At 46.9% G+C, this 27376-nt stretch overlaps 1 protein-coding gene across 2 annotated transcripts in view; it reads right to left on the reverse strand.

Moving 5' to 3' along the window:
* Positions 1–27376, reverse strand: part of PTH1R (parathyroid hormone 1 receptor) — a 109273-nt gene that overhangs the window by 11770 nt on the left and 70127 nt on the right. For both annotated transcript variants that reach the window (XM_088150732.1, XM_088150731.1), the window contains 7 exons: positions 22946–23056; positions 18181–18299; positions 14750–14844; positions 11847–12033; positions 6821–6974; positions 2743–2803; positions 1614–1680 (listed from right to left, as the gene is read on the reverse strand). In XM_088150732.1, coding sequence (XP_088006858.1) covers positions 1614–1680; positions 2743–2803; positions 6821–6974; positions 11847–12033; positions 14750–14844; positions 18181–18299; positions 22946–22985 — 723 coding nt within the window. In that variant the 5' untranslated portion in view covers positions 22986–23056. The remainder of the gene's footprint in view (positions 1–1613; positions 1681–2742; positions 2804–6820; positions 6975–11846; positions 12034–14749; positions 14845–18180; positions 18300–22945; positions 23057–27376) is intronic.

Here is a 27376-nt window from a genome sequence, read left to right on the forward strand (position 1 = left end):
TTGCCTCCCCAGTCGCTTCTTAATTCCTCTGGGTTCTCTCTGTGTGTGTGTGTGTGTGTGGTTAACTCTGCCCCTGCAGTTTGGGGAGAGCAAGCCAGCACTGGGATAAATGAGAGAGAGGAGAACAGGATGTGCCAAAGCTTGTGGACCGGTCTTCTCGCTGGCTCTTGTGCACCTCTGTGGAATCTGGAGAGAGCTGGTGGGGCTCGGAGGGGCTCGGAGGGGGGGAAGGAGTGGGGCTTTGGCGGAGGGCAGGTGGAGGGCATGCCGAAGGGCAGGGCTTTACTCCCACCTAACAAAATGCAGGAGAAGACCAGGTGCTGCATTGGGGCAATGGCAGGGCAAAAGGCGCCTTCCACATCTGGCCTACCAGCCTCTTGGGTGGCCTCCTGGCACGGGAGAGATCCAACTTGGGGACCTTGGGGGTTTAGGGTGGGGTGGAGGGCCCGATGGGGTGGCTCAGTCTTGCAGATGCTCAAAGCCCCCATTCAGATCAGAAGCCCCCTTCCAAGTGGGGGCCCAGCCCTGGCTGCTCTGAGGATGGAGTTGCACACCGGTGCCCTCTGGGCACTGGAGCGCTTGCGTGCCCTAAGGGGGCAGGGGTAATTCAAGGGGTCTCAGAAGGCCTCTGCAAACACAGTGGGCTCTTTGCACCAGGATTAATTGATGAAAGCTGCATAAATCTGTCCCACGGGGAATCTACGGCTGCATAACCCCCCTGCCTTCTCCCCCACCCCCCACAAGCCCTACATCCGTCCAGCCCCTCCACGCAGCCCCCCAGAGCTGATGCCGTTTAACGACCTTGTTAGTTAAGTTAGGGGGTTGGGGAACCAGATGTTGGATTTGCTGCATACGAGAAGAATACTTTATAAATACGGCGTTACTTAAAATGGGAGTGGAATACAGTTAAAAGTAAAGGTATTGATCCTCTGAGTCAGGTTCAAGAGCATGTCCGTGGAGTTTTTTTGGCAACAGCAAGGAAACCGTTTGCTCCTCGCCAATGTTTTTCAACTTCCCAGTCTGCCCGAAGATTTCCTTGTGGTCTCCCATCCAAGGAGTAAAATAAAGTCCAGGGCCTTCTAGAGCTCAACCTCCCACAGCCTCTTTACAGCTGAAAGGCCAGCTTAAATCAAAATGCTTTGTCTCTGAAGAGAAAGTTAACAGGGAAAGAGGGGATCCCCTCCCCAGAATCTGGGAGCTCTGCTGGCATTTCCATCAGATGTTATGCTGACAACAGAGGAGGGCATTAAGGGCCTCTCTAAAACATCTTAACGTCAGGAAAAGTTGTAAGGGAAGAATGGCCAGCTCGATCTCAAGCCATGTGTGGTTTTATTGGCCGAATCAGTCTTTTAAATCAGTGTTTCCCAACCTCAGCTATTTTAAGGTGTGTGGACTTCAACTCCCAGAATTCCCCAGCCAACATGCACCCAAGTCCATCCATCTCAAAGTGGCTGAGGTTGAGAAACACTGATTTAAATTACAGGCGAGGCATGTAAAAAAGAGGCATGGCTTTGCCTGGGCAACCACCCCCACCATCTTGACTTTTTTGACTCTGCCTGCTAGTTTCTCCTCCTTCTCCTTCCTGGGTCCCCCAGATCCTGGGTCCTACTCACCATCACGGCTGTGAGGATGGGCACCTGGATAAACCACTTGAAATAGCCAGCACTTAAGTCCCAGCACCTGCCAAGAAAAGAAAGGAGCAAAATATAGGAGAGAAACTTTTCCAAAGCTGTTTTACAACCTTGTTGTTGTTTTTAAAAATAGCCTTTGGGCCTAGGACATGTTTTCAGGGCTCAAAAGACCTGTTCCATTCATCCCAAATTTCACTGGAAAAGCAGACAAATTCATAAGAAAAGACAGGACAGCTCAGTTGAGCCTCCAGGTACAGGAGTAATATATCCTTAAAAAAAAACACAGGTGGTGGGGCTGAACAAGAATAGGTTTACTTACTTCAGTAACCACAGCTCCATACAGGAGGTTGGCTTAGAAGAGCATTTTTCAAACTTGGCAACTTGAAGATGGGTGGACTTCAACTCCCAGAATTCCCCAGCCAGCAAGGCTGGCTGGGGAATTCTGGGAGTTGAAGTCCACCCATCTTCAAGTTGCCAAGTTTGAAGAACATTGGCTTAGAAGGAGCCCTGCTCAAATCCTGTTTTATGCAACTGGTTTTGCAAAACTGCACTGATATGGCACATCAATTTTTTTAAAAAATAGTACACTCATTGGATTTGAGTGATACACACACACACACACACACACACACTAAGTGATGTTCATGTCATAAATGCAAAGCGAACTTCAGGAGGTATAAAATGTCATGGCTACACAAATTATGGCTATTAGCAAAACAAATCATATTGCGATGCGGGATAAAATATTCTCAAGCGCCGATTATTTTTCAAGAAGACAGGCAGTGTGTGCCCACACACGTGCGCACATTTATTTGAGCAAAAGAGAAAAATAAATAAAATAAGACCAGAGAGAAATCAAGTTTACATCGCTTTAGAGCTGCCAGTCTATTCGTTTGAGAATTTTCGGGGCCAAATTCCACGGACTCCATGTTTAAAGCGGCACGAAGCTCACCGAACATTTTTTCTGAACATCCCATTCTTTTCTGGGTAGTTTTGGCGACTTTTGATTTGGTACAGAAATGCAAATAAAACTTGTACGGCAGGATCCGGATTTAGATGCGGTGTTTTTGAAAAAAGGAAATCATGCAGAAAAGGGTCACTCGGGACTTACTCGGTGTCTGCTAATGCTGCCCGTAGGGTTGCCCAGATGGTGACAAACACAGCGGGAAGGCCTGGAAGAAGGAGAGCAAAATGCACAGGAGCGTCTCAGCATCATATATTCAGATAAATATTTGTGACCAAGGGTCACGTCCAATTTACTTTGCCCCCAGCACACCCCCAGTCGATCCCTCGATTCAGATCAGATCAGATCAGAGCAAGCACGCCCGCCCCTCACTTCAGCTACCCCCCCAAAAAAGGTATATTTCATAAATAAACATCAGCAAAACATGGCAACATTAACTGGCAAAAATGGAATAAAAAAAGCAGGGAGCAAGACAGACGTGGACAAGAGGCAAGAGATAAAAAAGCAGAGGGCTCGCTATCAAAAATCGGCATTTTCTGTATATCTATAGCTCTATAGGGAAAGGGCAGAACTTTGCAGATTGGGAATAATCTGCAGGTCATTAGCCATGGACTGTCCCAAAGAGAGTGGCTTTGGGTTGTTCCAGCTTTAATCCTTTTAGGTACACCACGGCAGCAGAATAGAGATGGAAAGTAGGCCACCAGGTGATCACAATTTGGGGGATGGGGACGATGTAGACAATAATTCTCCTGGGCCACCAGATAGCAAGAGATCTAATTTGCAAATCCAGGTGGCTCAGTGTGATCCAGTTCAGAAAGCTAAATCCTCTGTTCTCATATTCTTCACCCAGTCTTCCCTTCAGATGTTTCCGATCTGGATGTTGAATCTAGACAATATGGCACCCGTCTCTAAGATACACCATTATCTGCAGGAATGGAGGTTGTTTTCAGCCAATACGGGCCCGTTTCCCAATCCGTAGCCGTGTTACTCTTTGGCAGAGAAAAATAAATAAAATAAAAGTATCTTGCAGCGCCTGAAAGTCTCCACTGCATCATTTTATTTTATTATCACATAAAGTAATATAATTTAAAGCACATTCCAACGTGGACTGTAATACGCAGCAGCTTAGGGGATAATAAAATAAAACTGGTTAATTTTTGAGAGACACAATACTCTGCTTTTTTATGGCAGAGGAGTCAGTTAATGCAGATCAGACGGTTCAGGTTCAAGGCCAAAAAGTTTCGCTTCCAAGGTGGGGCCGGGCACGTCCCGTATCGTCTTCCTCCTTCAGCGGCTCTTTTCATTTCCCGTTGCCCAAAACTCAAGAGCCGCTCACCTCTGCAATGGTCCTGCCATAATCTGAAGGTTGTGTCTGTGACCCCGTTGCGTGGATGGGAGCAAAGGTGGCCAACGAGTGCCACCTAGCCGGCTTTCCGCTCTGGGAGGAAACGCCAGCCGTAATATTATCTCGCAAGGTAGTCATAAGGTCACAGCCAAGGTTTGCCCTGCCATTCTCTGAGCGTCAATGCTGGGCTCGCAGAGGCTTCATCATCCTGCTGGGCCACATCGCGGTGACCGGCCTGCCACTCTGACCCGAGAATTCGAGAGAACCCCAGCAAAGCAAACAAGAGCAAACCCCAGTTTGATTTACAAACTCAGGTTAGGGAGGAAAAAAATCAACAGACATACGGATCGTGACTGGAGGTCTCGGTAGGGTTCCCCAGATATTTAGACGTGGGAAAGTTATTGAGGTCGACACTGCTAATTTTGCAAAAGGTGAGCTGACTTGGAACAGCGTACGTGTGGCGTGACACCTCCGTGACTCCAGGTTCTTGGTTAGCACCCGAATCACCGCTGTCAACACCCAATTGATTAGACTGAGATATTCAACAACAATAATATTATAGGCGCCTTGGGTGCAATCCCAAGACATCTGGAGCACCCCTGGAAGACCATCGGCATGGTCAAAATCACCACCAGTCCATTGCGAAAGACAGCTTTCCTTGCAACAGCTCATATCTTGCGACCTTTAACACCCTCAAACAACCACATCTGCCTATCCCAGGTTCTTGGGTAGGACTCAATAGGTGGATAAAAATGCCAAATCCAGTCTAAACATCTGGCTGACTGTGCAACCAACCATAATATATCATCTATTATTACGATTCTAAGGGAGCGATGGAGAATGGGCGCACGGGGCCTGAACTGAAGACCTCTAGGAGCAAAAGATCGTGAGGATTTGTGGGCTTCTAGAAGCAAGCTGGGGGTCAACCCTGGTGCCCCACTCAGAAAAGGGCTAATTCCCAGCTGGTGCGACCCTCCCGGATTAGGCGGGTCTGTGGTTCTTCTCTTGCGAAGCAATTCTTCTCTTCACATGCTTTCCACTCCACTGAGAATGGCTGTGACACTGAACTGGACTCTCTAAAATGTCTCTCTCTCTCACACACGCACACATATACATCTACGTATGTGCACGCATACTTATACAAAATGTCCTCCCCTCCTCTTGGTCAGCCAAGGCTATTTTGGAGATTTTAATTTCCTTTCCTTTGACGCCTGCGCACGAAAACAGACTTTGGCTAATGATCTGCCCACCGCTGGGTCCCCACATCCTGTTTTCCAACCAGACCAGCTTCGGTTGAAATTGCAGCTTTCCGTTCTTGCGTCCAGACAAATGTGCTGAAGGTAAGCTTTGGGGACTCGGAATAGAGCCTCAGGGACCTGACCTCGAAGGTGGGGCAGAAGAAGAGAGAAGGAAAGTGGGAAGAGGCATCTCTCCAGTCTGGGTGGTTGAGGGGGACCAGTCCCACCCCACAGACAAGTTCAGGAGGACATGGAGGAGCTTGGTTGCCTTCAAAATGTCAGCCTGACCTTCTCCTGTAGGACAACTTGTCGAAAGATTTAAGATGGAGGAACTCAAGTCTAGACTATAAAGTTTGGCACCTCTGAAGCCATGGGAAATGTGGAGGAAAGGCAGATGCTTCCAGTTCAATCAGACTGAGTTCATTTCCAAATTCTAGAGTCTTCAGAGCCTCGTTGAAGTGATGTAAAGCCGGCTGATGTTGTTTTGGGACAATGATAGCTGAGCAATTCTAGAGGACCCCATTTGTTGGTAGTGCAGAAATGAAAATGTCTAGAGCAGTGTTGTCCAAACTTGGCCACTTTAAGATGAGTGGACTTCAACTCCCAGAATTCCCCAGCCAGCATGGCTGGCTGGGGAATTCTGGGAATTGAAGTCCACTCATCTTAAAGTGGCCAAGTTTGGACAACACTGCTCTAGAGAAAGAGTTGATTAATCTCTTTCAGTTCATGTTTTTTAAGGAAGTGGAGAAAAAGGGGTGCAGGTAGGTCTTTAGAGCAAAGTACCTCTTGGCGTGCCATTTGTTCTTCCCTAATAAATAGGATAACTCTGAAAGTCTCCCTCTAGTTATCTGTAAAAGAATCCAACATCTGACTTCTTTGCAGCCATGGTTCAACTCTTTCCTGCCTGAGCAGCTGAGAGTCCTCTACTTGCCCTCAGTCCTCAAAACCTGTTGAAGAAAGATCTAACTATCCATGCCCCTTTCTAGGTATTAAAATGCTGTAGTGTCCCTTTACACAGAAGAGCATTTCCACCATCATCTACTACCAAAGATGTGGAAGCTGTTGAAAAACAGACCCTCCAGCTGTGCTTTGCCCTGGAAACTTTTGGGAATTCAGATCCCATGGAATGAAGGTGACTCAAGTCATTAGGAGCTCATCCCACCCACCCACCTTCTCCCAAAGAGTTCAGGGAAAATTCAGAAACTCTCCCATTTCTGGATTCAACACCATCATTTGTGAATAATGTCCTGCATGTCCCTTCATGCTTGCAGACCTTTAACTGATTGATCCGGTGCCCATCTAGTCTGTGTGGAATCTTAGCAACCACATAGGTAGACTTCCTCCAGGAGGAAGGGCCCTATTTAGGGGAGCAATTTATATCATGGTTTCCATAAATCCCACCCTTGCTCCAACTTCTGCAGGTGCCTCCAGATGAATGTTCTGATGGTCCCATTTTGGGAGGTCTTTGTAACTCGCCCTGATTTTTCCCGCAGACCCTTCCCTCTTTCTTTTTACCAGTAAACATTAACAATGGGAGGGTTGTACTGTGCTTGTAAACTACTTGTGGCCAAGAGACAACCTTCTGGAAGCCCCTGAGATCCTCCAGTCTCTGGATTAAGCCTTGGTAGAAATGCAAACTCACCCCAGCCGAACAACGTGAATCCCCAAAGGTATTTCTTCTCCGAGAAGAAGGCCATGAAGATGAGGCTGTGAAGGTAGAGGCCTTCCACCAGAATCCAGTAGTAACTCGTGGCGAGGAAGTAGAGGAACAAAGTCACGGCTACTTTGCAGCCCACCTGGAGAGGGGAACACAGAGCGACAGAGGAGTTAATCGGACAATATTGTAGCCATCACTGCTGTGCAAGATTTGACTTGGGAGAGCACAGAGGCTGTTTAGAGGTCTACAAAACTTGTAGGCAAAACTCAGTATTCTGGAGATACAATATTCCAGGAGTATCACACTATTCCAAGGAGTATCAAATGCTCCACTTGAATTCCAGGAACAGGGTCCAGGGTCTGAAGCGGTGTGGTCATTTTCCAGAAATAAATCTTTCAGGTGTGCGAGCGGGTGGCGATGCCCTGGATATGTTCTATCTCCAGAATGGTGAGTTTTGCACACTTCTCGTGTCCAACATCTACTTCCTCTGGAATAGAATTGTACGCTGTGAAGCCTCTCGACAGCCCTTCGAGGTAGGCCAGGCCAAGAAACAGGCCCCACAGGGGTTCCAGGAACGCTGTTTTATTGTAGTCAGGTAGAATAACAAAGTCTTCAAAGACTGTCCAGGTTGTTCTCTGTCCCAATGTATGCTAAACAAAATCAAAGTAGGGTTATTATGAGTTTTTCCTCTCATTTTTTCTTCTTCTGCAGGACTGTGTAATCCTTCCTGAAATGAACTGAGATTAACTGAGATCAACAGTTTGTTCTTCTTTCCCTGTTCCCAAGGCCAGGTCTATTTTCCTTCCCACCTCCAGAGTAAAAGCACTGAGCTTCTCCAAAATCTGTCTCCTCAATACTCATGTTTATCATGTTAGAACGGGAAGCCGACTGCTCAAAAAAGGAAATTAATTAATTGCGTTCAGAGGCGTCCACAGGCTAGGCATTATTTTGCAATGCACACTAAAAATGGTGGAACCTGAATCACACCATGGCAGCCAGCATCTTGACTTTCCTGGCCTTCCTCTGCAGACACTCCTGGCTGCATTGAATGGAACTGAAATTAAAATAAATTACATTAAGATTCAAAATGATGAATATATACACTTGCCACAGCAGAGGGCAGCACCTTGCTAACCTTGGCTAATCACAAACGTTGTAAAGCAAGGTCAAACTGATTACAGGTCGTCCTCACTTAACAACCATTTGTTTAGTGACCGTTCAGAGTTACAACGGTGCTGAACAAAGGGACTTACAACCGGTCCTTGCACTTACAACTGTTGCAGTGCCCTTGTGGTCACATGATTGCAATCTGGGCGCTTGGCAACCGGCTCACCCTTATGAAGTCTGCAGCATCCCGGGGTTATGTGATCGCCATTTGCAATCCTCCTAGCTGGCTTCCGGCAAGCAAAGTCAATGGGGAACCATGTGATTCGCTTAACGACTGGCACAAAAAAGGTCGTAAAATCGGGTGCGACTCACTTAACAACCACCCTGCTTAACAACAAATTTTCCAGTCCTTATTGTGGTCATTAAGCAAGGACTACCTGTAACTTGGTGAGAGGCAACCAGGGTATAACTGAGATTATACTGAATTTCTAGGGGGTTTGATTTTCAGTGTGCAAATGGGGAGTTTAGGCCCTGAAAGAGGGACAGGCCTTTGGTGGAGCAATAAAAGCAACCAGCTGAGAAAAATTGCTTCGTGGAATTTTTAGCCGAACTGACCTTGGCTGATCTTGAAAAGCTAATCCTGGTTAATCCTTGGATAGGACACCACCAGGAGATCCCAAGGCTGTAAGCCTGAACTGGGAAGTCAAAACCATCCAGAAGAAGGCAAATCTTTTCCATAATGTTGCCAAAAAAACCCAACAACAACAAAGTGGGGCAGAGTCAAACTCAGCTCAAGGGAAGTTTTACCTTTCTGGACACACATCCACATACTTCCTAAGCTTGTGAAGATGGAAGTTTTCCTTGCTTTTTCTAATCTACGTAAGCTGCCGAGAGTCTCTGGATGGTGACCGGATAGAAATGTGGAAAATAACGATCGAATTTAGTCCCATCTTGTTTTTATCCTGCTGGCTTGCCAGATCGTCCAACAGGCGGACAGTCGCTGCACGGCTTTTGCAGAGTTGGGTGCCCTTCGTTGTAAGGGCACCTCCTGCTCTCGGAGAGCAGAAGAAGCAGCCCGCTGTGTTTCTGGTGGGCCAGTGCAGCGGTTCTCATGCACGGAAGTGCGCTGCATAACTAGGATTTCAGGGGTCGGCCCCGGAAAGAGCAAGAGCAACGGCAGAGCAAAATTCAAGGTGGACGAGTCGCCCAGAGGGTTGTCCTCCCTTTCTGCATAGAAAGCCCTATCCTGAGCCCCTTCCTCCCACTGCTGGGAAACCCGCATCGCACGGAGGGGGCATTAAATTGGAGACCACGTCCCTGTGGCTGTGCGCGCACAGCGTGCATATTTCCAGTGGAGGAAATTTAGCCCATTGTGTTGGGCGAAATTTGCATTCAGAGCGCGCTGAATGAAGATCTGGTAAACTGAGGCTTCGCTGTGTTTTTTAGGCAGCCATTTGGAAATAATTTAGAAAAGATGGTCTGGAGTGGGCAGGAAGAGAATGTGGCATTTGCCTGCCAGTTTTTCCAAGCAGCCCTACCTTTTGGGGTTCAGTGGTTGCGCTCGGCAGGTCCCACGCGATGCAGGGAAAGATTTTGAAAGATTTAGAGACAGATGTGCCATCTGCCCCAGATGTTCTCCTAAGCATCTTTTGGAATCCAATCCAAAGCATTGTAGAGCTCTGTGACTTGGTGCAGTTATGTTGGGTTTTATGGGATCCAGCCTGTGTGGTTACTTTATGCTTCAACCCAGAACACAGTAACCGAGTTTAAAATAAACTATTCTATACGACTGCAATTCCTATTTTTAAAATATTTCGTGTCACTTATTTTATTTTTGGCAGCTTGGGTAGGAAGGCTGGAATTTTACTCCATCTCAAGAAAACATTGCAAGGAAACTTCAATTTAATGGACCATGGGGGGGGGGGGGAGCTATTACTCACCAATATCAATTAAATGGTAAATCCCATCATTTGTGGCAGTCGCTTAATTTGCATATGCAAGGAATGTAAATTAACACAAACCAAGTGCTTTGCATCATTTGCATAATGAAGGCATGGTGCCAATATGCAAATAGGCGCAAATGTCGTAATATAAATGGATCAGATTTCTCTGAGCACAGCAAACTTAATTGGTTATTTGGGGAGGGGGCTGGAGGGCAATGCAGCCTCTTGTCTCTGCAGTTCCCAAGATGGGGTGACCTGTCAGACTGAGGGTCGCTGTAATTTGCAGGTGAAATGGCTGAGGAAGCAGCTGGTTTGTATCCATACCTCATAGGCCGTGGTTTAAAATCTGAAGGTTGTTTGGGTTTTACTGCTAAATAATGCCGGGTGTTTTCGGCTGCACCGAGATCCATATTCATGTTCCAAGCTGAAATGGAGAATATCTCACCCATCGCTGTTCCCACCTGCTTCTATCCACAGGAGAAAAATATTCTAGCAATCTCATTTTCTGCCCTGTCGCCTAGATCAGTGTTTCTCAACCTTGGCAGCTTTAAGACGCGTGGACTTCAACTCCCAGAATTCCCCAGCCAGCTCAGCCACTTTGAGCACGCTGGCTAGGGAATTCTGGGAGTTGAAGTCCACGTGTCTTAAAGCCGCCAAGGTTGAGAAACACACCCAAGAGTGTCCACAGAGGGATGCGAAGGAGGCAAGTGTTGAAATGGCATTGCAATGTTGCGATGCAGATGCCACCCCTTTTGCGCTTGTCTTGCAACACTGCATGTTAGTACCTAAGGGCTGGAGCTTGTGGGGTGCCAATGCACAGCCCATTTTGCTAACCTAACAAAATGTTGGCTTGGTGCGGACACCCCAAACTAGTGTTGTCCAAACCTGGCCACTTTAAGATGAGTGGACTTCAACTCCCAGAATCCTGGGAGTTGAAGTCCACTCATCTTAAAGTGGCCAAGTTTGGACAACACTGCCCCAAACCATGATGCTGTCTTCATCTCATCCCAGGCCGTGAGATTATGTTAATGTAGTTTTACAATAAAGCAGAATTAGCTGATCTGGTTGTGTTTCCTGTCTGGTCTATGTCATAAGGCTGACATATTTCTTGCAAGTCTGAAAGTACAACCCCGCCCCCCGCATCTCCTTTACAGCCTGAGAAATTAGGGAGGGTCCCTTCTGAGCCTCTTTCTCCACCTGTTATGCAGCTGCGGGCTATGCTCTCTCTTATCGGATCGTTCCCTTGGCAGCATCTCTTTGTCCAGTCTCCCAGGGTCTTTCCCACATGCCATTATGGTACCTTCAGCTTAGACTTCCTAGTTGCCTCTGGTAGAACAACATGAGAAGATTGGATTGTTGATCTGACCCACCAGCGTTCTCCTTCCAATCTTAGTTATGGAAGGTTAGTGGGACAGGAGTTCATGAGAACATGAGAATGCCCTGCTGGATCAGGGTGAGGTCCGTCTCACAGGTACCAGGTACACCTACGAAGCCCCCAAAAAGAGATTAAGGCAGCTCTTCTCTCCCAAGGAGAAGACAAAGGAACAACTTCCTGCAGGTCAACCACACTAATGCTCTGATGCATAGGGAGTCACACGATCTCTTTCACCACCAGATTCACCCACAGGCTGATTGGGGTGGGTCAGTTTGCCCTTATCCTGTGACTGAAGCCAGATTCGGCCTTTCCACATTCATTTACTCATGGATATGTTTATGAAGATTCTCAGTCATCCAGGTGGAATTGTCTGGAGGGTGAGTCATGACAACTCGTAAGAAACGCAGCCACCCTGGAAGACTTTTATGGGCTCCCCCAACCAACTTTTTTTAGCCTGAAGAAGCTGCTTGGACAAGGAGCGAAACGTCTCTACCAAAAAGAAAAGAAGCCAGTTGCCATGACTCAACCTCCAGACATTTACTCGTGGAGTTTGGATGAATGATGTTTGCTAGCCAGAGATACTCACAAGGGCTGACTTATCTGCTGGAGGGGCCTCGGTCATGGACTTGAAGTCGTCTTCTGTGATCCGCTCCATCTCTTCCAGCGCCGAGCCAGAATAGAGAACCGCGTCCTTCACGAAGATGTTGATAGCTCGCAGCATGAAGGAGATGAACAAGTGCATGTGGATATAATTTCGGGTACAGTGCAAACGTCTGGAACAACAAAGAGTAGGAGATTCAGGGCTTCTGACCATGGCTAATCATTTCCAAGAGATTCATTTGCAGGCTGACATTGGGGAGGGTGTTTGAAGCATGGAAAAGCCATCTGAATTTTGTTTGAGATGAAACAAACATGAGCCTGTCAACCCTAAACATACCGCATTAGGGGTGGATTTATTTCGGCTTCTTTCGCTTCCGTATTTTTCCAGTCTCCAGTTCGCTGTTTTTGCAACAAGTTATGGATGGCAATGTTTGAAAAGTCTGCGTGAGAATTGATATGCATTTCTCCAGATTGCTCCTAAAACAATCCTTAAGAGTTTTGCCTTTTTCCGGGCCGTGCATTTTGCAACCCTTTTTCCAGGTGCAAAAAATGAAGAAAAGGGTGTGTTGGGCAGGACAACGGTTTGTATTAAAAGTCCACCGGAATGAACTTCTCTCCCTCCATCTTTTATATATACGGCTGATAAAACCAAGCCAAAAAAAAACCCAGGATGGTTTCCGCTAAAAACTGAACTGCACAGCTCTGTGCAAGAGTGACATGGATCAGATTTAAATTCCTTTGCAAATCTATTTATATCCCTGTCTCCCTCCTTCCTTTTCCCTTGTCTAGCTGACAAGACAGCCCCTGACAAGCTTCTTTCAGTTGTTCCAAAGAGATAAGCGAAGTCAGCCTAGTGGAATCTGATGCCCCCCAAGTGTGGCAGGACCCCAGCTCCTGGATTTCATGGGGAGGGGGCATCTGGAGAATGTCAGGTCGGGTAGAGATGACATGGATGATCTGGGGGTGTGTCAGTACACTCACACACTTCCTAGTTGGTGGGATGTAGGCAACTTTGTATTGCATGCAAGGGAGGCTCTAGGTCAGTGTTTTTCAAACCTGGCAACTTGAAGATGCGTGGACTTCGACTCCCAGAATTCCCCAGCCAGCACGCTGGCTGGGGAATTCTGGGAGTCGAAGTCCACACATCTTCAAGTTGCCAAGTTTGAAAAACACTCATCTAGATTATCGATCCTAGCTCACATAGAATAACCCAAGTGTGCATGGGGTCACCCTTGGACTGTGGTTGTATTTTTTGGCACAGTGGCCAACAGGTGTCCTTCAAGGCCTGAGACGTGGCATAAAGTCACCCGTGGCATAGCGGCAGCCAAGGTTAGGATCACTGTCTGCCCCTTCCGGATCTTGTGAAAGCTTCGATTCACCTAAGCCCTGGGATTCAAAGAATGAAGAATGGTGGTGGACCATGGCTTGCTTCGACCCAATTTTCCGTATGCAGGCAGGCGGTCGAAAGGGTCAAGATGGGGGCCGTCACGGTGCGAGGCGCAGAACAAAGATGGAGCTTTGATTGCACTGTTGTGTCTGCCATTTTGACTTTTTGGACCATAATTTGGGGATACCCCTGTGCGGATGGGAGAGTTTGCAGGTCAGGAGGAACGTGGAAGGAAGCTGAACGCAAGGGGAACGGGGAGTTAAGAAAAGGGGGGACCAGAAACGATGTTGGCCAAACCAACCTATGGATTGTTGCGAGCCGCCTAGAAGACAGTGACCATACGCCCTTTATTATAAATTATAATATTATAAGTCCTTTATTTCCAAAAGCCGTCCTTTCGCTTTATTGCTTTTCCAAAAGCTTACTTTCGTCCTTCAGTTTCTTCATTTCACTTTGACCGTACAGATGGTACCACTTACGTCTTTGACACTGATGTGAAAAATATGGAAATTGGATTGTCCTTTTTAATCAAATTTACATATACTGTTCGATTTTAGATATTTTTATCGGAACAGGCCTTTTTGTAAAGTTTTTCTTCGGTTTTGGTCTTGAATTTTCCTTGGGAAAGCAAAGTGATAAACATAAACCATTGAAATGTATTATCCTGATGAACTCTTTCAGGTTTGCCCCCTTTTCAGGTTGGCCCTTTATTTTTTTCCAGGAAAATCAGGTCACCGTAGCCTAGAATCAGTATATGAGATAGGCGGGCATGTCAGCCCATCAAAATGAAGTGAAGTGAAGTGAAGTGAAGTATAAAATAAAATAAAATAAAAAAATAAAATAAAATAAAATAAAATAAAATAAAATAAAATAAGGAAGGAAGGAAGGAAGGAAGGAAGGAAGGAAGGAAGGAAGGAAGGAAGGAAGGAAGGAAGGAAGGAAAAGCAAAGGGGTCAAGTGAAGACAGAGAAAGTCATGGCTGGATGGAGCTGAGAAAATCCTGAACTAAAGAGAAGCCAGAAGTCTAAAGAACAAGAGAACAAGATATAGGAAATGGTGCACAGACAGGATGAAAGCAAGGAAAATGATGATGATTTTCTATGCTGCTGTTACTATATTAACATTCCACTCATTTAAATACATGAAACATGAAATCAAGGATTAAGAGCAGCATAAACTCGTATTAAAACCATTTAAAGCTACTAAAAGTTCTTTAAAGCCAGCCCCAACAGTGGCCTGTGTGTGTGTGTCAAATAAATCAAGATGGCAGCATTGCTACGGAAGTCTCACCCCTTTGCATGGGCATGTGACAGTGGCAGACCTTCACAAGGGGTGGGGCTTTGCCCTGCCTCGGCTGCCATCTTGACTTTTTTGACCCCCTTCACAGCCCCCCCCCCCAAGAAAGCGGATCCCTGGAGGGAATGCTTTTCACCCGGTGAGCTGATGGCTCCTGTTCGCACCTGGAAGAGGCAAAGCCTGGACCCGACGTTGAAAGAACTTACCTAAAATATCCTAAGATGAGAACCGCAATCGTCAAAGATCCCAGCGAGATGGAATAACCAACGGTGTAAATCACATAAAGCCGATGGAAGACTTCCTGGAACAAAGACAGATGGGTGCAGAGAGAAATGGATAAAGGAATTGTTGGAAAATTGGAATGATTATTTTTGTCTCTGCAGGGCTTAAATGCTGCTCAGCGGGAGGGAGAAGGGACAGCAACGGAAATTTGGAGAAATCTTGTGCAGTCAAACAGAAATGGATCTAGGGAGTGGCAACGTCGTAACTTTGGAGACTGGTGGGCTCTGCCCCACCAAGTTGGGCGAGACCAATTTGGAGACCAGAAAGAAAGGTTTCCGAAAATGCCAATCTTGCCCAGTTGGCTTTCCCGAGGGAATTTCTGACCAGTGTCAAAAAAACTCAAGTATAAACAATGAGGAATAATTTTGCCCAAGGCCTTCCAAGTCCACCCCACTCCTCTTTGGATAAATGCACCTAATTCTCGTGTAATAGCAAACAGGATTTGCACTGGGCAGCAGAATCCCAGCTGATTCCAGTGGCGTTGACCTAGGAGAACATCTTGTTGACTCAAGGGCCCATATTTCAGCCTTTTGGAAAACAGCAGTGAAGCTGCCAGTTGTGGCTGTTGGGGGCTCTCTTAACCAGCCTTTCTCATCTTGGGCACCTTAATACAACTCCTAGCACTCAGCATCATCGAGTCACAGAATCCTAGAGATGGGACCTCAGAGGTCCTCTACTCCTCTAGTCCAGTGTTTCTCAACCTTGGCAACCTGAAGATGGGTGGAAATCACCTCTGGTGAGAGGTATTCTGGGGGATGAAGTCCATCCATCTCCAACCTGCCAAGGTTGAGAAACAGTGATCTAGTCTAGTCTAATCCCCTGCTCAGTGTGGATCCAGTAGAGTACCTCTGACAGATGGCCATCCAGCCTGGTTGAAGACTTCCATTCTTGTATGTTCTGCTAGCTCATGCCTCATGCAGTCCGGAAGGTCCTGCTGATGGCTACCTTGAACTCCCTTCCTCATCGTTGACTTGGAAGACCATCTAGAGTAGCTTTCCCCAACCTTGGCACCTTCTGGATGTGAGGACTTCCGTTCCCAGAATTCTCCACCACAGTGCCCAGGTTGGAGAAGGATGCTTTTCCCTTCACACACCCTGCCTGGAGGCCCCTTCTCTTGAATCTGTCCATCAAGCACAAGACAAATGTTCATCCTGCAGAGGACTTGGAAAAGGGACAAGAATGAACTAGCAGACACCCGGGAGGGAGAAAGTGGAGCTCTGGAGGGAACACTTTTGCGCGTGCAATAATTTATTCTGTCCCCGTGCCATGGATGTGCTTCCTGGTTTTGGAGGGAGCAAAATCTGTGTCTGGGAGATGCTCCAGGCGATATCTGCTCCTGGGTACCAGCAAAGATCATTGGTGGTCCCTACAAACACAGCAGAGAACCTTGTGTAGTTTGGGGGCCTCTATTATTTCTGGAACTCTCCCCCAAAAGGGAAAAACAGTGTACAGCACTCTTTTAGCTCAGAACATCTTTTTTTTAAAAAGCATCTGTATTTTCCTAAGTAAAGTATTCCCTTCTTTTTTTAATTTGCATAGCTGGATCGTTTTGTAGGCATTTTAACATCATACTTTAATTACAACCATTAGTGATGAAGGGGGGAGTCTTTACTCCAACAGACGGCCTATCTCTTCCTTTTTAAACACGCACGCACACACACACAAAGGGTTTTGCTTGCCAACACACAGGAAATGCATCGTCCATTTCAGGTTTGAGATTGGGTTTCTTCCATTTCTGCCCCCCCGCCCCCCCCCCCGGGATAAGAAAATCATAGTAACAATAAAAAAAGCAACCCCCCTCCCTTCCTTTTGCAATTTTCAGTAATGCAAGCAAGACACAGGCTGCCGAAAATGACATGTGTGGTTTTTAAAGCTGGGCTGGTGAGAAATTTAGCTCTGGAATGCTAACCTCAACCCGATTACATCAGAATCCTTGGGATCTGGGAATCGGTTCCTCGCTCTCTGGATCCACGTGATCACCAACATTTATCGGCTCAGAAACTCAATACAACAGGCAAAATTCCCAGGGTGGTCCTGCATTTCCGTCCACCCTCACAACAGCACCAGTTTCCCCAGAGAGAGGCAGGTGTCCCGAGTTTTGCTGCAAAGCAGAGGAACCATCCAGTTCCTAGCCCATGTGCAGAGTTCAGAAGAGCAGAGGGAACTCCAGGCCTCTTGACGGTCCTTGCCTTTTGATTTCTGCCTAGCAAAGTTATTGAGTGATTTACGGGTTGGATTTCTATCCTGCCTTTCTTCCAGGACCAAAAGGCAGTGTACGCAGCTTTTGCTCCTCCCGTTCTTTCCCCACAACAACCTTGCGAGGTAGGCTGGGTTGGGAGAGGAAGAGGCCCCACAATTAAATTTTTTAAAAATTGTAAGGCAAAGCAACTCAATAGAGAAATCAATGATGTGTGTGCATGGGGGGGGGGTCTCCATTGGATGTGTTCAGGCTGAGGCTGGGTAGCTGGCACTCAAACTTTCTAATTTTGCAATGAACAGGGGATTGACTTGATGACCTCACGGGTCCCTTCCAGCTTTAGGGTTCTCGGATTCTACGTGACTCTGAGATATTGGAAGTTGTTTCCTCACCACACTGAGAGCAGATCTGGGCGATGTTCAGAATTTAGGATTAGAAGTGCTTTGAGTAAGTGGAGCAAACTTTACAAGTGAAATGAAATCATATCCCAGGTGTCAAATCAAGCCGTACTGTGTAGCACTTAAAATCACCCTTCAGTCAATCACCTCTACAATTCTTGTAAAATCGTAACAGCGCCAGAAACATCCCGGGTTAGCTACCTGTCACATTTTTTAATCCCCAAATGCCAGTTTAAATAGCCAAGTTATTTTTACAGCTTTCTAAGTATGAATCGTAATTTCTTTTTCCTTGTCTGGGGACCCCACCGTGTTACAAAGACGGGGCCTACATGAGCTGAAGATGGATAAAGTCATTGCTGTGGACAGAAGAAGATGTTCAGAATGTTTGTTTGTTTGTTTCAGGGGAATGTGTTTATTTATTTTATTAATTCAACGTGTCTTGCCCAGCCGCCCACTCCAGCAGACCCTGGAGCAGCTTACAAAATCTAATTGGGGTGTTTTTGTTACCACTGGCATGCCAAACCCGGGGGCTTAATAAACCTATTATGGGAGCTAATGAGCTCTACTGATGCCACTTGCTGGAGGAATCCCCACCACGTGCGTGGAAAATCACTTAATAGGGACAAGGGGAGAGGATGCACTGATGCTTCTGTTTCGCGCACACTTTCGCTGCGGGTGAAAGTTGGCCGTGGCTCGCGCGCTCTGCACCTCATTCAGACCGAGGTGCCCGCCTCCGCTTGGCACCCAGCTGGCCGCTCACCTTTTCCCGGGTGTCAATGGTGAGAAACTTGGCACACTCGGTGTAGTTAGCCCACGTCCGGTTTTGGTTTGGCACCACTGCCCAGCTGCCGTTCAAGTCGCACTGCCGATGGGCGTAGCCTGATTGGGAGGGCAGAAGAGCAGAGGAGAAGTGAAATGGGGGTGCAAACCTTCTTCGGCTACCTCCTGGTCCAGCTGCAAGGAAGGGTTGTGTCTTGGCTGGGTCCCCCCAAATGGGCAGAAGAGGGTGGGAACGGGCCAGGAGTTTGCGGGGTGGTAGGAGGGCCTGTATCATTTCAGCTAGTGGGGGGCAGACCACGATTCTAAACTGGCAGAAGGGTGATGTTCTGCAGAGGTCGACGTTTCTTTCCCTGGAAAAGAGGCTTTGGTTTTTCTGCTTTATTCTCAGGATGCTTGAGAATTTCTTTCAGATTTCTCTTGGGTTTTTCGACTGACTATGGCTTCAGGTGGTGCAATTTGCCACTGTCTAGTTTTCCAATCCTCGAGGACAATGTTTTTCAAACTTGGCAACTTTAAGATGGGTGGACTTCAACTCCCAGAATTCCCCAGCCAGCTTTGGGAGTTGAAGTCCACCCATCTTAAAGTTGCCAAGTTTGAAAAACATTGCTCTGGAACATCCCTGGCTGTTCACACGTCCTGGTCTGACAAAGCCCTCCGTGTCTTCTCTTGGATTAAATGGAAGGGTGGGAAACCAAGGACAATGAGAAGCGGACAAGGAGAAGAGAAGATTTAATCACGTCCATCTCAAGATTAAATCAGGGCAAGGGAAAGAACATGCCATCTCCCCGCTGAATTTCTTTCAAACCCTCTTCTCCTTTTCCTTCAAATCTCTGCAAAATTCTCTTTGTCAAATATCGGAAGGCTGGCCCCGGAGAAGGAAGAGTGGGCAGGACCAGGACTGAGGGCTTCAAGCTACAAAGAAGGAGGTTAAGGTAGATATCAGGAGGAACATCTCTTGAGTGCTTCAACTGTCAGCCCGAGGAACAGGCTGCCACATGAAATGGAAAGTCCTCCATCCCCGAAAGTCTTGGAACCAAGGCTCGATGCTCCTTTGTCAGAGATGCTGAAATGGATCCTGGGCAGAGATCGGACGAGGGGACCTGTATAGCCCTAGCATTGAATCTCAAAAGCAGATCCTCCTCCTTCCCACTGAAAGAAGATCGCTGAGACATTTTCTGCAGAGCTCAGAAGGGAAGCCAGCTGGGACCAGCAATAAAATGTTACTGTACGAATTGCTCTCAGCAGCTTCCCCTTTCATCACCCGCCAGGTGTTCAGTCCTGCTAGGTGATAACTTTATTTTTCCAACACCTTTTGCAGAGGGTGGGTGGGAAGCATCGCCACCCAGAGTCACTTGGATGAAGACGGTCGGGTAGAGAAATTGCATAAATAAATAAAAATGAATAAGCATGGCGTTTTGGGCACGCTGTTGCTTGTCGCTTGAGCAGCTCCTGGGGTTCTTATTAAAATAAGCCCAAGTAGACATAAAATGTCCTTTTAGAGTTTGCAGACCCAGAGAAATCTGAAAGACATTCTCAAGCCTTCTGAGAACAAGAGGGTAGGGTGGCCTTCATCAGGGACAGCCAAATATATTAATTTCTTCTCGGAATTTTTATATCCCACTGCAGCCTTACGATTCTCAGTGGTATACAAGCTATGGGAAAAAAACATCAAAACTGCCAGGGGGAGATTAAAATGCAAACGGTATAAAGAGGGAGTAGAAATAATAATATAAATTAACAACGACCTGCACCACCACAGTGAACATAATGAATAGAAAAGTGAGAAGTGAAAAATCGTTGGAAAGTTTCCTGGAAAATTTTAACGAGGAGCACCTGGTGAACTACCATGGACAGCGTACTCAGGCAATGGCCACCTCTAGAGGCACAGAAGGACAGATGCCCAACATCAGGATCTGTGGTCTTTGGAATCAGCTGGCTGTGGGAGGACTCTGGATTGGCCAGGACTGATATCAGTATCGTCTCTATCCCTGTCTCTGCTATTGATTGATGATTAATTGATGACGTGCCATCAAATTGGTGTCAACTCTTAGCGACCACATAGATCAGTGTTGTCCAAACTTGGCCACTTTAAGATGAATGGACTTCAACTCCCAGAATTCCCCAGCCAGCCATGCTGGCTGGGGAATTCTGGGAGTTGAAGTCACTCATCTTAAAGTGGCCAAGTTTGGACAACACTGACATAGATACCGTCTCCATGATGATCTGCCCCCAACCTAGTCCTTCAGGTCTTCCAACAGCCCACCCATCACCATTGTAATGGAGTCCATCCATTGTTGCTGGTTGTCCTCTTGTCTTCCTCTCTTTCGTTTCACCTTTCCCAGCATTATGGACTTCTCAAGGGAACCAGGTCTTTGCATTGATTGATTATGTGCCATCAAGACAGTGTGGACTCTTAGAAACCACACGGATAGACTTTCTCCTGTCCCTAACCTGGTCCTTCAGGTCTTCCAATGGTGCACCCATTCCCACTGGAATCAAGTCCATCCACCTTCTGCCGGCCCTTCTCTTCTTTTCTTTCCTTCCTTTCCCAGCATTATGGACTTCTCAAGAGAACTGGGTCTTCGCATATATCTATGTTATACCCATAGCTACAACTTCAGCTACAGTTTTACCTAGATCTATACCTGCATTTACAACTACCCATAGAACTATACAGATCTAGTGTAATGGATGGCCTGAGTGGGGAAGATTCTGGAATGGAGCTTCAAGGTGGTCAGGAGGGGGGAGAGGGCAAGTGCCTGCAACAGCCCGCAACAAGAGTGTGGGAAGATGATGAGGATGAGGCTGGCCCCTCCCTAGAGTCCCACTAGTTGCTTTAGCATAGGTTGAGTCTGGCGAGATTCTGTCCATTAGGTGCGAGCTAATAAAGGAACTGAACTGTACTGGCTTGCCCGTTGCTGTTCTTGACCTGACATCAATCTTGCCAGGCTCAACCTATGCTAAAGCAACTGGTGGCTATACCCTGTGAGGCTCTACGGAGGGGCCAGCCTCGTCCTCTTCGCCTTCCCACACTCCTGCTGCGGGCTGAGAGACTTGCCCTGGAACGCCTCCCCCCCTCCTGACAACCTTGACCCTCCATTCCAGAATCCTCCCCGCTCGTGCCATCCATTACATCTAGATGGGTCTAGGTCTAGGTCTTGATCTAGGTATCAGTCCTGGACAATCCAGAATCTTCCAAAGCTGGGCTGTGGCATATATATCTTTATACAGTAGATATAGATGATCTATCTTTACCTCTATGATCTCAATCTGGATCTCAGTTTGGACCTAGATCCAGATAGCACTCCTGGCCAATGCAGAGCCGTTTGATAGCCAGGCTGTAGGGTATGTACCTGTATATCTGTAGGTATAAATATAATTCTCTATCTATATAGATATAGACCCTACAGTCTAGCTGCTCACCTGTGGCCGGTCAATTTATTTACTTATTTCTTAAATTTGTACACCCCCCGACTCCCGGAGACTCTTGATGTTGGTGCCCAAATATCAAGGCTGACCCCTTTTCTTTTAGGGCAGGGTGATGGCCCTCTAGATTGGAGCTGGAAAGAAAGGCAGCTTAGGGGATAACAGCCAAAGGGGTCGAAAAAGTTAAGATGGTGGCACATTTTTTACATGTGCCACCCTCTTAACTCTGCTGATCATCAATTCTACTTTGATTACTTTCTATACCTTTTCTTTGCTCTGCTCTGCACTTGAGTTTTTGAACCTGGAGGTGTAAACAGACCAAGAGAGGCAGGGGGATTCCTGGCTGGAAAATTGGGCTGTTTCACTGGCAAGCCTGAAATTTGTGGCAATATAACTTAGCTCTGTCTGGCAGAGGAGATCTTCCCTATCTACTATTGGTGGTTGTTTTTAATTTGTTTTTATGATTGCACGCTGCCCAGAGTCACTACAGAGTTGGGGGGCCTTATACATGTATTGGATAGATGGATAGATGGATAGATGGATAGATGGATAGATGGATAGATGGATAGATGGATAGATGGATAGATGGATAGATGGATAGATGTAGAGTGACAGAGATGATAGCTAGATGATAGATAGACAGATGTTAGAGATGGATGGATGGATGGATAGATAGATAGATAGATCAGATAGATGATAGATAGTTAGATGTAGAGTGACAGAGATAGAGATGATAGCTAGATGATAGACAGATGTTAGAGATAGATGGATGGATGGATGGATGGATGGATGGATGGATGGATAGATCAGATTGATGATAGATAGATAGATGAAGAGTGACAGAGATGATAGCTAGATGATAGATAGACAGATGTTAGAGATGGATGGATGGATGGATGGATGGATGGATGGATGGATAGATAGATAGATAGATAGATAGATAGATAGATAGATAGATAGATAGATAGATAGATCAGATAGATCGAGAGTCCTCCATTCAGGTTTCCCAGTCTTTCAGTACTGGAGATCAACACCCAACACCATGTTCTCCAGATGTTTTGGACTAGGAAGGGATTGGCAAGGTTTGAAGAATCGGCACAACTTTGCTGTCTAACTTTCCACATGGCTGTGCTGTATTAGCGTATTATGGGATATGCTATTGTCTTGGCTGCTATGCCTTTTAATTTTTGCAATTGTTTTTATTTTATTTTAATTTTGTTTGCTGCCCAGAGTCACTTGTTGAGATCGGCAGCCATTTAAAAGGAATGAATGAATGAATGAATGAATGAATGAATGAATGAATGAATGAATGAATTTACCATCATGGTTGAAGTCATAGATATAATCTGGACAGGGCATGGATACCACCTTTCCTGGGGCCCCTTCAGGCCAACAAATGAGGTTGTCCCACTCGGGGGCACAGAAACCGTCTGCAAGACAAAAATGAGAAAGTTGGGCTGTGATGGGAGGACAGACACAGGTCACTGCAGAGAAATGTGACTAGTCCAGTCAAAACCCATGGCTAGTGACCTAGAGATTCTGCAGATATATACACGGGAACATTCCACACTTAACAACTGTGCAACGTAACAACACTTCCTTTCTCTCCACTTGCCACATTAGAACAGAGAATCGTGGCTTGTTGCACCTTTACAAAAGCTGAAATTATGCCACAAATTCTGGGCATTGAAGTCCACCCATCTTGACGGTGCTGAAACACTGATCTCAGCCCATCGTTTACCATTTATGAACAAGGATTGCCCAAGAAAGTCTCCTTCCAGCCAGACTACTAAATAAACAGATGAACGTGCCACCCCAAACATTTTTCTGACCGGGCATGCCGTTGGTGTTCAGACGGGCTGGGCTCATCTGTGAAATTTTCTCTCTAGAAGCTCCGATCAGCGTTAGCTCACCACTGGAAATACTGTATAGCAGATCAGCGAACAGGATGTTTTCGGCGGCAGTGTAAAGTTGACCAAAGCAAGTGCGTGCCTCTCTTTCCACGAGCTGTCCCTTTTAAGCCCACTATTCAGGTTGCGGGTGTGTTTTTCTAGAAATGGAATTCTGACTAAGATGCTCTGGATGTGGAAGGTAAGTTCTGGTTTTTACACTGCCTGGATAAGTACAGTGTAAATATGCTCATTGCTGGTTTTTTAATTCTTTCTTTGAGTCCACTTCTTTGCTGCTTGATGGCGGATGCATAAGAATGCCACGCAGAATATGTAGCAAGGCTGTCCTTCGCCATGGGTAGGGACCAGCTTCGTTTTTTGGTTCCACCCAGCATGGCTCCCTTTATTTGATTATCACGTCAGTCTCAACGTTTAAATTAGGCCACATTTCAGAGTGCCAGACTGAGATTTTGCTGTTCTCAAGGTTTCGCTCCTTCCCTCTCTTTCTTTCCCCTCTCCATGTTTTGTGCTTGACTCAACTCCTGCTCCCCATGAGGAGCACATTAAAACCATCTGCACCCTGGCAGGGAAACAGGATCCAAACAAGGTCCCAAGGTGTTTGTCTAGCAGGGCAGAGTATAAATCATCCCAAGGTTAGGCTGGCACTCTCAACGAGGCAGTGGCGACCGCAGGCGGGATGCGGTGTGCCGTTGCGGTCAGTCTATGACAGGAAGGACAAGCCGTGCTTGGAAAGAAACGGGACAGAGCGGCCCAAAATATTTCAGAAGAAGTAAAGGAAAAAGGGAAGGGAAGGGAAGGGAAGGGAAGGGAAGGGAAGGGAAGGGAAGGGAGGGGAGGGGAGGGGAGGGAAGGGAAGGGAAGGGAAGGGAAGGGAAGGGAAGGGAAGGGAAGGGAAGGGAAGGGAAGGGAAGGGAAGGGAAGGGAAGATGGATGCAAGGAAGGAAGGAAGGAAGGAAGGAAGGAAGGAAGGAAGGAAGGAAGGAAGGAAGGAAGGAAGGAAGGAAGGAAAAAAGAATGAAAGGAAAGGAAAGGAAGTAAGAGAGGGAGAGAGACAGAAAGAAAGAGGGTGAGAAGAAAGAAAGAAAGAAGAAAGAAGAAAAGAAAGGAAGACAGAAAAAGGAAGACAGAAAGAAAGAAAAAGAAGAAAAAGTAAGAAAGAAAGAGAGAGAGAAAGAGAGAGAGAAAGAGAGAGAGAAAGAAGATCCACAGCCATGAACGAGAGAGCTACGTGAGAAAGTTTTGCTTGCCACACTAAGATGGGCTTTGCCACATCACGAGATCCGGCTGCCCTGGTGAAGTTGGCTTCCAGGGCCATTCAGTAGCTCTTTGTGTGGGAAGCCAGATTACAGGGAAGTTTCTGCCTTGACTTCAGATCTTGCCTTGCAAAGGTATCGCCAAGCACACGCAGGACTTGGCTGCCTCCCTCAAGGCTCTGCTCCAGAGGTTGGGATGGGGCAAGTGAGTCACCACGCCTGAGATTTGGAAGCTGCGAGGCTGAAATGGTTTTCCCAAGTTTACAAGCCCAGAAGTCACCAACGTGGAGGGTTGGACCTCAGGCAGGAGGGAAGGACCAGCGGGGCAAGGCATAAGCCAGGCGCCATCTTACTCATGGCAGATGAATGCCCATGCGCTCCGCATCAAAGGAGAAACAGCTGGAGTCGCTGGCATTGCCGGAATGGCACTGCCCGTCTCTTGCTGCTCCAAGGATCACATCTGGAGACTGCATCAGAAGATCCCATTCCAACCAGTGGGCGATGCCAGGCCGGAGAAATGGGTGGACCCGGGCCCCAACTAAATATGATTTAGTTCAAATAGGAATGTAAATAAATTAAACACAGCTAATATGATTAAGGGAAAGATTCCCCTGTGTCAAGCTTGACTTCCCAGTACACATCTGTGTACTTTTCTTGGCAATGGTGGAGACGTGGTTTGAAATGGCCTTCTTCCAGGACGTCATATTTTTACTCAAAATTTCCAGGTGACACAGGCTTAAGTTAGCCTCTGCTGGGCTAGCGTTCAAACGGTCTCTTCCCCCTTCTCCGGCCACCAACCAATTGCCAGATCTGTCGGCTTTGGAACCCGTGACCTTCAGGGAAAGTCCAGGGAAAAGGAGGAACTGGGACAGAGGTAGGAGAAGGGACAATAATGAGGACGGTCCATTTCATGCTGGGATTTTCTACTAAATCCAAGATGGGTGGACAGCTGTGGCGAAAGGATCTAGAGCAGTGTTCCTCAACCTTGGTCACTTGAAGATGGATGGACTTCAACTCCCAGAATTCCCCAGCCAGCCATGCTGGCTGGGGAATTCTGGGAGCTGAAGTCCACCCATCTTCAAGTGGCCAAGGTTGAGGAACACTGCTCTAGATATTCCTTCCACAGATCGGTACATCCATGTGTCGGATCTAGAACTTCCACAATTCCAGCCCATCTGGATCGACTCCAGTTGCCCTGCTGGCTCTTCTTCTTCTCTCAAGCCAAGGAAACGCCAAGGAGCACAAAGATGCTGAGCATCAAAGACGGGAAACGTCTTTCGCAACGTCAAAGGGGGTGCCGAGTGCGAGTTGGACGCTGTCCACGCAATGAGGTGTTGCAAACATACACAAGTATGTTTCGATTGAACCCATCCGATTTTGACAGGGCGGTTTGCTCGGGCAAATAAAAGATGGATTTATTAGGAGGGAAAAGAAGGAGGGGGAAAGGTGGGAAGAGGCTAACGACGCCTAGAAGAAGACAGGGAGACCGATGCTGTTAATAATCAGCTTGGGCACATTTTCTCACTCCCTCCTTTTCCACAAGTTGTCCCTGTTTTTCCCCCAAAGATGGTCCACACAGACTCCTAATTCAGAAAAGTGGGCAGTGGGTTTGTTGACCTCCCTTCCTCCCTTTCGAGGTCTCGCTTTGGGGTGGCGTCACCTCCACCGCCTTCTCCAAATGTCATGTTTGCAGAGGTCTCCAAGAAAATGTTGAGGGCTTGCCCTTCTGGAGGCCTTTCATCCAGGAGCTAAATTTAAAAGCAAGCGAGCGAGCGAGCAAACTGCAGGCTGGTGGGGACCGGTTTGGGGCCGGGCCTCTGAAAATCAAAACGAAGCAACTTGGGTGGGGAAGCCCCCTTCCAGGGTAACCTAAGCCAAGGGTTGCACCGAGAAAACAAGCAGAGCAGGGGCGTCTGCGGAGCATGGTCAAAAAAGTCAAGATGGTGGAGGCAATGGTGTGATGAAAGCTCTGGCTGTTTTTGATACACAAAGTCAAATAGCTTGGTAGGAGTATTCAGAAAAAAATGTCATGCTATTTTAATAACAGAGAGGTCATATAGTCACAGAGCTGGAAGATAAAGCTAAGATTATGTAATTCACCCCTTGCCATAGGAAACACTGTATTTATATTTATATTTATTTTGTTTTATTATTTTGTTTTATTTTATTGGACTTAGAGGCCACCTGGCCTCCACTGACTCTGAGTGGCTTATACCACTAAAAGTCGAAAACAGTAAAAGAAAAGAAAAAATGCCCCAATGTATCTGTTAAGCAGCTTTCTAACCTCCGTTTTGAAAAGAGTCCCCTCCAAGAGGGTCCAATAGTCTACCTTCCCTACCATGGACTACAATTTCCAGAATTCTCAGCCGGCCCCCTCTGCGGAATTCTCCCACATCACTTCTGACGGATCTCTCTGTGTCGGGGCTTTGCGTTCAGCCACGTTTGCAGTATGGCACGGGGGCTGGTTGAGTAGTCGAGCCCATGTTGTTGGTGAATGGGGTTTTTGGGAGCCCCTTTGGATTAGTTGGGTGCGAACGATACTTTTATATACTACAGGGAGTCCTCATTTAGCGACTGCCTCGTTTAG

This window comes from Python bivittatus, unplaced genomic scaffold (assembly GCF_059951505.1).
Source record: "Python bivittatus isolate LINGU-HERP-01145 unplaced genomic scaffold, Pbiv_v1 ctg000610_np1212, whole genome shotgun sequence".
In the NCBI taxonomy this organism is placed as follows: Eukaryota; Metazoa; Chordata; class Lepidosauria; order Squamata; family Pythonidae; genus Python; species Python bivittatus.